Source organism: Aphelocoma coerulescens, chromosome 8 (genome assembly GCF_041296385.1).
Source record: "Aphelocoma coerulescens isolate FSJ_1873_10779 chromosome 8, UR_Acoe_1.0, whole genome shotgun sequence".
NCBI lineage: Eukaryota > Metazoa > Chordata > Aves > Passeriformes > Corvidae > Aphelocoma > Aphelocoma coerulescens.
Window position 1 is genome coordinate 27,039,986 of NC_091022.1, and position 10,227 is coordinate 27,050,212.

A 10,227-nucleotide genomic window follows, 5' to 3' on the forward strand; every position below is an offset into this window, starting at 1 on the left:
GCTGTTCTTCCACCACCAGCTGCAGAATTGATTGTTGGCACCTTCTGGTAGATTTTCTCCCTCCCCAGCTGCTTTGCTTTGTAGTCCCTGGGGTGTACCACTCTCAGGAGGTTGCATTTTGTGTCTGAGTATCCTTAATTTAATGTTTAGGTGCAACTGTTCTTTCCTGGCTTTTCTCACTGCAGCAGCCTGACAGAAAAGCATGAATTTTAATAAATTGTTTATGAATCTTTTCCTTCTCAATATAAAAAAGAGCCTATTAAAATAAACATGCTAGGAGCTGTAATAAGAGGGCTTTGTTATCTCTCACAGCTTGTGGCTTGATGCTGTAAGTTGAGCTGTCAGTGAGGCTGTCTGGAGGGATGGAATCAGTTCTCTGGTGAGCAATTTAGTGGTCTGGGACATGTTGGTATATAAGTTACTGACTTTCCTGAAAAAATTCACACTCTGATGTTTGGTGGGATCTCTGGAGGAAGGAACGAGGACACCTAAAACTGATACAGGCTGGTGAACAAGAACTCAGCAAGTGGAACCATCAGTACCCAAGGTTGACGCCCTTGAGTCAGAGAAACCTGCTGTGCAGCCTGGAAATGTAAAAACTGGCTGTGTCAGGAGATTGTGCTTCCAGGGATTAATTACTGCTTTTTAATTACTGCTTTTTCCCTACAACTCCTTCTTGCTAGCCTTTTGTGTTTAGGTTTGCCTTGATGCTTAATCAAATTTCAGAGCAGGTGACTCTACAGAGCTGCAGGTGATTTCCATCTGCCAGGTAAGGCTGGGTTTGCTCTGGCCAAGCTGAAAGGGCACTGCCAACTGTTTGTCTCGGCAGTAGGTTGGTAGTTTTTTTGGGTTTGTGTGACAGTGCAGGGACAAAACTTGAAAGGCCTTTTCTCACAGCCCTTGTCACTGTCTAGGAAAGCAGCAGGCAGGATACATCTGCTTTGTATCTCCTCTCTCTCTGCCCCAGCCCTATTTTTGGTAGCAAAGCTGAGCTCAGGGGACAGGTGATATTTTAGAGTCAGCAGCCAGGAGTCACTCACTCTCTTTCATGGTTGCTACTCTTTTCCAACTCCTTGGATACATTTATTTGCCAGTAATTTTAGTGGAACAATTGTGAAGTATGCACAGGACAATTTTACAGTTTTGGTTGCAGTGTGAATGAGGCTGTGCCATCTCTGCAGAACCACCGTGGCTTTCACCAAAAAACACCTCTCTCTGAAGTGTGATCCATGACTCAAAACAGGTGTTGCTTCTTAACTGGAGTCAACAGCTGGAGAAACACAGCACAGATCCTGCAGGTTCCTCTCCTCTCGTGCAGACTGGTTCCTCATTCTGTTGTTATGTTAATTACCAACCATATTTACAGTGCCCAATTCCTACAATGCCAGATTTCTTAGTGATCTTTCCTTAGGAGCACCATGGTGGGAAGTGTATGAGTGCATGTATCTGATCTGTCTGTCCCAGATGTCCCCTCCAAAAGGGAGAGGGGAGAGGAGGGGATTTTTCTTTCAGAAAGCATTAAGTACTCAGCTGTTGCAGTTATTCATACTGAGTGACTACTTAGCAGCAGAAATATAAAAAAATTGGGTAACAATTTCATTACATGATGTTTTATAGCAGCTGCTATTCACCTTTATAAATTAACTGTTCTCTTCTGTATGGCAGAAAAAGGCTTTTATAGTTGGCAGGCTGCTTGTAATATTCTAAGGATTATTAAAGTAAGCTGTAGTTGTCGTATAATGCACATTATAATGGTGCGTGGTTTTACATTAATGTTTCTTGGGGGAGGATATTATTTCAGAATGTGTATTCACATATGGATGAAGTTTGAATTTTTTCACCCTGATCAGAATGACATTCACAGAAGAGGTCCCTGGACCATCATCCTAGCAAGTTCCATATGAGTAATAAAGTGGTGAGAAGAGAAAATGTCATCAAATTCAGCAGGAATTTTTGAAAAAGACCTCAAAGAGCACAATTTTTTTTTCTCACCTTCTGACTTTACATTTATAAACTGAGCTTTTTCATATTTAGGTGAGTTATTTGGGCTCTCTGCTCTTCTTAGAGGTGAGAAAGGTGGGGAGCAGCAAGGCTGAGCTGTGTGTAGGGGTGATGAGCACTGCAATGGGGCTGCTGGGGCTGCAGTGGTGGGGGCTGGTGTGTGTGAACCAGGGCAGCTGCCTTCAGACACCCTGTTCCAGGCAGGACGTTTGCAAGTCAAAGGGGTTTCAGAACAGAGCTGTGGGAACAGCTGGGGAAATGCAAATGGAACTGTTATATTTGCATTAATTAATTAGGCAGGAACCGCAAGGAGCGTAAGCGCTACAGCTACTGGCATTTAAAAAGTGTAAAAAAGATGTAGGATAAACATAGTTAGGGAGGTGTTTGTCTCCTCTGTCAGACTGAATTAACAGATACACTGTTGATCTGGTGATAAAATGCAAATTAATATCCCAGGGTGAGACACACACACAGAGCACTGGATTAGGTGAGGAGGAAAATTCAGAGATGGAAACGGGGCAAAGCAATCAGTAGAGGACAGCAGGTGGCTGTAGACAGGATCTCAGGGACAGCAGTGAGGCTTTAACCTCTGGAACTATTCGATGTTAGGAATTATTCATCTCACCTTTGACCATCCTGAAAGGATAATTTGGGCATGTTGGTGCAATTATAAAAACAACAAACAAGCAAAAACCCTGATAACATACTGGTGATATGTGGTATAGAGGGATCTTAAAATAATCTTTATCCAGGGATTAAGAGTTTCTGATCTACCACTGACCTGTTTTCAGAGTATTACAAATTCATGGTACTTGCAAAAACAAGACAAAAAGGCTGTAAAACAAGAGAAAAGTAGATTTGCAGCAGCATAAATAACTAAAGTAAGTTGCACTGATGAGGAAACTTCAAACTAAAAACCATGCTTGGTGAAACCTCCTTTTTCTAGTCAAGAATCCAAAGTGTGCTTTGAAATCTGTGTGTAGAAAGTTTCTGGGCCTTTTAGGCCATGTGTGAAAATGTTTATTTTCATTAGGAGTGAGACATGCAGACCTCCAGATGCCCTCTATGATTTTTTTTCCCCCAAAGGAGGAGGAGCTGGGGTGAGATGGAGACACAAACCCTGCTGTAGTCCTTGAGTCTGAATTAATGCTGCTGTTTTTAAGGGCTGAATAAACATTGGGAGTGAATGATTTCTGTGCACAGAAAGTCAGGGAAACTTCTGCTGATACCACTAACTTTGTGAACAGAGAAAGTTGTGTATCTCCAGGATTACGGCCATCTGGGGTGTTTCATCATTATTGAATTCTTATGGGGAAAAAATAATTGACTAAAGCAAATTAAGTGCCAGAAAGTGATTTTTATTTCATTGCCTGACAGTAATATGTGGATTTGATTATTTGTTTTGGCCCTTTTTAGGGGCTTTTGCACATAGTAATAGAATTAGCGTGAAATTTCATCTTCGCTTGAAGTGCCTTACATCTTTGTCAAATGATAAATAACACAGACTTTGGCTAGAAGTTCAGTATTTTGTAATTTTGTCTGCAAAAACATTTTCCATGGTCGATAAGAGAAATGTGAGACACTAGAGCAATAAATTCATGCTCGTCTTTGGAGTAAAATAATAATTACTTGGGTAATACAATCTTTTTTATATACACACAAGTCAGGGGGCCCCTGGCTACAAATGTGAGCTGAGTGCAGTCTTGAGTCGTTACCCCTGAACACCCACCCTGGAGCGAGCAGGACCTTGGTCAGTGAAAGCAGCCTTTATAAACTGTGAAGGATTTGCAAAGGGGTGATAAACCCGAACAGGGAGGGCTGCACTCCGTCCTAAAAGGAGGCTTGGAATTATTGTTGGGTGAGCTTAACTCCCCAAACTGCTGCAGATATTGGGTAGTGGAGAAACCCAGGGCTGCAGCTGCCACGTGGCTGCGAGCGGGGCCAGCTGGGTGTGTGCCCAAGGGGCTGCCAGGGGGGCAGGAGCTCTGCTCCACTCAGGGTCTTTTGAAGGACCTGGGGATGTCACTTCGCAGTTGGAGAAGTCTGGGCTCTCAGATTCTCATGAATAAAGAGTTTAAAATAGTTCTAAAATCATACAGGTATGAACACCTTTTTTTTTTTTTTTTTACCTGTTGGGGGGGAGAGGGCTGGTTTGAAAGCATCAGTGTCAATGTACCCTATAGTGTGACACTGCAACGTGTGTGGCTGTGTTCTTCATTTCCCTGGTATATTCATGTACAGGGCTCAGTTTGGGCAGGCTTTTAATAGCAGTCGGGGGGGAGATCAAAGTGCCACCAAGGCAGCGTGTTCAGTGCCTGGGTATCGAGTGGTCTCTGTGGTTTATTTACAGTAATTTGTTATGCATTTTTCACAACAGCCACACCAACCCCAGTTCTCTGCATTCACGAGCGTGAGGACGTCGTGGTGAAAGACACCACCATTTTCACCCAGTTACTCCTCTGACAAGAGGTTCTTGTCTAGAATGTGAAATTGTAGAAGCCCCCAGCTGGTGACTATAAATTCCTGCCTTAATGGGCTGTGTCAGACACGTCGGGGGGTGGCTGTGCCGGGAGGGAACCTGAGACGGGATGCCAAAGGGAGGAGTTTCCATCCAGTGCCGGCAGTCGGGAAAGCATTGGTGTGTTTGGCACGAGAAGGGAGCCGGGGGTCCCTCCAGCCCCTCTGCAGGGAAGGTGACACCCAGGGGAGAGGGGCACTGCAATAATGCACAAGTGGCTTCCCCAGCTACAGGGTCCCTCAGTGGTCACTCACAAGGGCCTGTAGAAGATTAGAACAAGAGAATGAAGTTTCATTCTTGTCTGGCCTATCACAGGTTTAAAAGTTGTGCTAATTTCCTGTCCAAAACTTAACCAAGGCAGTTGTTGTTTGGGCAGTGTGTGACTGTTGCTCACTTCAGAGTTGTCCAGATGTGACTGGTCTAACTCACAGCAGATTCTTACTTAATGGTTTCCTTTTGCTGCATCATTTTTGCTGAGATGATCAGTTTGCTGTTCTTCTGTTAAAGATATTTGCTGTCAGTTTTCATTGCTACTTTCAGACATTTTGAGGATTTCTTGGATCTTTTGTCCTCCTGTTTTTGCCTTTCATCAAATTTCTGCATTATCACTTGGAGCTGTGGCTTAGGCCAGGGGAGCTGTATTAAGTACAGTTTCCTCCCCTCCTCCTGCCCACGTAGGCACCAACCTGTGCTGTGCCTGTGGTTTGTTGTACTGTTCCTCTTTTTTTCCTAGATGTGAAGGAGGATCTCTCTCCTGAGAGAGTGTTCTCTACATCTGTGTAACAAGTAAAGGAGGTAGCAGTAATGTCTTCTGCTATTGCTTTAATAACCTGTTCAAAGAAGTACAGCAAAGCCCTGAGCAAAAAAAAAAGTTACTGATAGTTTGTGGTGTTAAGTTCTTGAAACATAAAACCAGGACCAGGCTCTGCTTCGAGCTGAAGTGTTCAGTGCAGAGGGTCTGCAGCATTTGTCAGAGGAAAATGCTTTATTTTGCTGGCACCAAAGGCAGCACTTTCAGAACACTGTTATATCTGACAGGCCAGTCCTAGGTTCAGCTGGTGCTTTTCTCTCTCCAGATGATGATTAGAGAATACTTTAGATAATTTAAAACACTAAAAGGCAGCTGATCCAAAAGAATTCTGTGATTCTGTGAAATATAGTTCAGAGTAGTCAGGAAATTAATCACTTGGAGAACCCCTGGCGTTCTGTCTTTTGAACCTTCTCATAATTCCTCTGAGTTCTGCCAGGAAATCAGAGGGGGAAATCCTCATGTAGCTAAATTAAGAGATGACTGTGAATTTTACCCCACAGCTGAATTGCCAGTGGCAGGCACTGTGTTCAATGAAGAATTGCCGGGCAGACTTGTATCTGTAATTAGCATTTCTCACAAGCAAGGGCTTCTGCTGCTGGGTGACACCAGCAAGAGGCTGCTCACTCCTGGGACAGCTTTCTCCTGGCCTTCCAGGAGTCCTGGCTGGCTGTCCACTTGCTGTGATTCCTGGCAGTGAAAGGAGAAGGGCTTTATTGGGTTTGACAAATGCAATGTTACATGTGGGAGGTGACCTGTGCTGCCTCAGCTGCACACACCTGTCCTCGGCTGGCTCAGCTTGCACCAGTGTCCCCTGAAACAGCAAATTTGGCATTTGCCAAACAGATGATTCGGTGCATTGTGCATCTGATGCAGCAGGTTTATTTTCAGACACATCTATATGTTGATTGTTTTTCTGTTGTTTAAGAAGAACCATTAAAATGGACCTCTTGCAAGAAATTGCCTCCCTGTTAACAGCAGATTTATGGATAGTGGCCAATACTGTCCTAATAGTGTATCCTGTTCAAAATTGGTATTTATGTACCAAAAAATGCTTTAAAAGCAAGTAAATGAAATACCATGTTAATATAAATGTTAGTGAAAATATCTGATCTAAAGTTCATTAATATTCAAAAGCAGCTTCTGAGCATGTGGTTGAGGAAGGACTACACAATAGCTGTATGTTGCCTATATTTTTTTTGAAAATATATACCTCAAACATATCAATAGTTGAATCCAGCTTGGGAGAACTTGTAAATTCATATTAGTATATGAGAAGAAACATAAAACTTGGATTACTTACTTAAGCTGTTGTCTGTATTATCCAGGTGACACTCTTTTAACACATGACAATTAAATCTACAGTTCTGGATTTAAGCTTGTGTGGCCCAAAACAGTTCACATAAATTTTAGTTACTACAGAATAAGTAAAACCTTCCTCTCTAAAAATTTTGAGAGTAGGCAGTGTCCTCATCTTGCCAAAGAATTCTTCCTAAATGTAAAAAAAAAAAAAAAATAGAATCTACTTTCAGTTGCAGATACTGGGGGCTCTTCCTCAGTCCTTACATTGCTCAGTTCTGTACCTTAGCACTTTCCCAGGTGCCTGTAAGGTTTATTTGCCTGCTGACATGTGGAGTTTCTTGTCCGTGTGTCTCCTGTATGAACAATTCCTGGAGATCAAAAGCTTTTGCAGAGAACCACCATGAACAGCTCCTTGCTCAAATACTGCCCTCAGTTCTTATTCTCAATATAATTATAGCCCCAAAATTGCAAAGTAGGAGTGGGAGTTCGTACAAATATTTGTAGGACTGTGAATTGTACTGTGCTGTGGAAGGCTAGGAAAGCCTCGGAGGTGGTTTTTAATGGAAGTATTTTGATTTTAGGAGCAGGTGCCTGTTCCTGTGTATCACCCCACGCCGAGCCAGACTCGCCTGGCCACGCAGCTGACGGAGGAGGAGCAGATCCGGATAGCGCAGCGGATCGGCCTCATCCAGCACCTTCCCAAAGGAGTCTATGACCCCGGCAGAGACGGCTCCGAGAAGAAGATCCGAGAGTAAGTCCCAGGGACTGAATGGAAGGGATGTGGCTGTTGCCTTGGTTTGTGATGCTGCCCTGGGAAACCTGACCTTGTCATCCTGGGTTTGCCTTATTTTCAGGGACGGTAATTTCATGTAGTTTTCTAAAAGAAAGGCTGATGGTGGTGAGTGCCATCCCTGCCCAGGGTAGGGGGTTGGAACTCCACGGGCTCTAAGGTCGCTTCCAACCCAAACCACTCTATGACTCTGAGGCTCTTTCCTTTATCTTATGCAAGGATACCCCTCACAGCATCTACAAATACTAAAAGCGTCCAGAAATAGATATTACTGTTTTTCATTTCCAGTTTGGTAACAGCAGCTTAAATATTTTATTTTTCCCCCCCAGATGTGTCATTTGTATGATGGACTTTGTTTATGGGGACCCTATCCGATTTCTGCCGTGCATGCACATTTACCACCTGGACTGTATAGATGACTGGTTGATGAGATCCTTTACCTGTCCATCCTGCATGGAGCCAGTGGATGCAGCACTGCTTTCATCATATGAGACTAACTGAGCCAGGGTTTCTCTACTGAACCTTCAAGGAGACCATCCACTTCAATGGGTTTGATCCTTTTGTCATTCAGCCCAAAGAGCCAGGAATTAGGAATTAAGATCATGCACAAAGTATACATTTCCTAATAAATAAATAAAAAAATATTCCTGAATGGCTGCGAATATTGGAAAACATAGTATTTTAGAGACTATAGAAAAGTAGGTTGTTATTTTTAATGTAAAGCCTTGACCCACCATTGTCTTTTAATGTTTGTTCTTACACCCATATATAGGAATTGTGTAAAGTGTTACAGCAACTGTAAATGTTAAAACTGCGTGTATCCAATTTTATTAGCAGCAAGATAAGAGTATTTTTTTTCCTAAATAAAGTAACCAGTTCTGTTCTGATTCTTTTCACAAGTCCTGGCATTTGGGTCAAGGCTTTATTGAAATCTACATTTTATAACACTGGCACAAAGAAATAGTTTTAAGCTTGTTTGCACAGTTCTTTTTCTTTTTTTTTTCCATTGGAGATGGAATTCATTGCCTTAGGTCTTTTTAATAGTGTATTGTTATTGTTGGGCTGGCTCTATGCTTGAAAACCAGTTTATTTATAACCTGTTAAAAGTGCTATATTTTGTTTGCAGTTAGGAATATGCAGACTTCAAAGTGATCTCCTAGCTTGTAAGCAAACTGAGATGCATTATCCCTTTTCTACAAGTGATGCAGATTATGAAGATATGACACAAGTCCTGCAGTGAAACTGTGGTTTCATGGGGTTTTTTTATAACTTCCTTCGGTTTTGATGAAATAACAGTCCTTAAACTTTAATATGTGACCTTTAACTTGATCAGATTAAAAGTGGGCCGGATGAACAATAAATAGTTAAGCTGCCATAACTGAAAAAAAAAAAATATTTGGAACTAATGTAGTGTTAGCATTGATTGCTTATTCTACTTTTTTCTTCCTAAAAATGGTTGTCTTGGATCATAGCAAATGGATACTGCATCTCTCGTTCTTGTAGTTCTTAGGCTATCAGAAGTTAAGAATAAACATACTGTATCTCAGTCTCCTGGATTAAATGTATCTGTTGAGCCCTGCTGGCTGACACATCAGTCCACTGAACAGGAATGAACACAGAGAGGAGAAAAATAGACTTTGTTCTGCACGTAAATGCAAAGTTTATATAAACACAGAGTGTTGGGGTAGCAGTGGAGGGGCAAACAGTCCTGCTATAGCCAGAATGACACAATTTCCTGATTTCTGTAGCAAACAGTATGTGCTTGTTATGAGAGACTCCAGCAAAGAGTGTAGCTGAAAAGACCTTTTTCCACTTAGCATGATTTTTTTCCCTTTTTTCTTCTCCCCCACTCCCTTAATGTACCTACTGTGACTTCTATGCATTCAGTGCCACCCTGACACAGTGAGAAGCCCTGGTCTCGTGAAATGAAACACAGTCTCAAGCTAACCACAGCAGACAGGGGGATGTTCTTTGATTGTGTTTCAGCTATAGTTTGAGTTCTTGATACAGCAAGTTCTGTTTCAAGACCCAGGTCCTTGGAGGACTTAGTGCATTTACAGTAGAGGAGAATTGTAATTCTGTGGGTTATGGATAACTGGTCAGCACAACGGAGAGTCAACATTTGTTTGTTATTCCTGCAGCTGCCAGCACCCTGCTCCCTTAGAGAAGAACTCCAAGGAGCAGTCAAAAGGAACTGAAAACACTCTGCAGTTCTCAATTCACTCAAATGGCCACACATTTATCTGGACACAATGTTTTTGCTGAATTCATACATACCTAATTACATGGATCAAAATCTGGGAAGAGAGACCTGAAGTTGTGCAATATCATTGTTCCTTTTCATCATTCCGTGTGTGTTCCTTTGTGTCCTCCTTTTTGTCTGTTTGTTTCAGGGGTTGGGTTCTTTTTTTTTTTTTTTTTTTTTTTGGTAAAACAATGTCCACATTAAGTATTCATTTCTTTATCTTGTTAAAACTGGCAAATGAATAATTTGAAAAAAACAGTGTTGTCATGGTGGTATTAGTCTTTATTTATTACAAGACTTGACTAAGAAAGATTTAGAAGAAGTAGAAAGTGATAGATTACTGAGCTGAATGCTTTCCTAGGCAGCTGGCACCTGAGCAGCTGAACTTTGATACTGACTGGGCTAAGGGAAGAAATTACTTTTATTAAAGTACTTGTTAAATAGCAAAAAGATGTGAAGGGGTAAAACTGGAGCTGATGACACAAGAACAGTCCAAAAAAGTTCAAAGTTTAGCTTAAAGACAAATGTGTAAATATAACAAATAAATCAATTATTTTTCAAGT

The 10,227-nt window shown here is 41.8% G+C and overlaps 1 protein-coding gene across 1 annotated transcript in view; it reads left to right on the top strand.

The window, feature by feature from the left end:
- RNF11 (ring finger protein 11) overlaps window positions 1–9,845 on the top strand; it is a 31,219-nt gene extending 21,374 nt beyond the window's left edge. Inside the window, exons 2-3 of the mRNA XM_069023385.1 lie at window positions 7,211–7,380; window positions 7,749–9,845. Coding sequence (XP_068879486.1) covers window positions 7,211–7,380; window positions 7,749–7,920 — 342 coding nt within the window. The 3' untranslated portion in view covers window positions 7,921–9,845. The remainder of the gene's footprint in view (window positions 1–7,210; window positions 7,381–7,748) is intronic.
- Window positions 9,846–10,227: the final 382 nt, after the last annotated feature.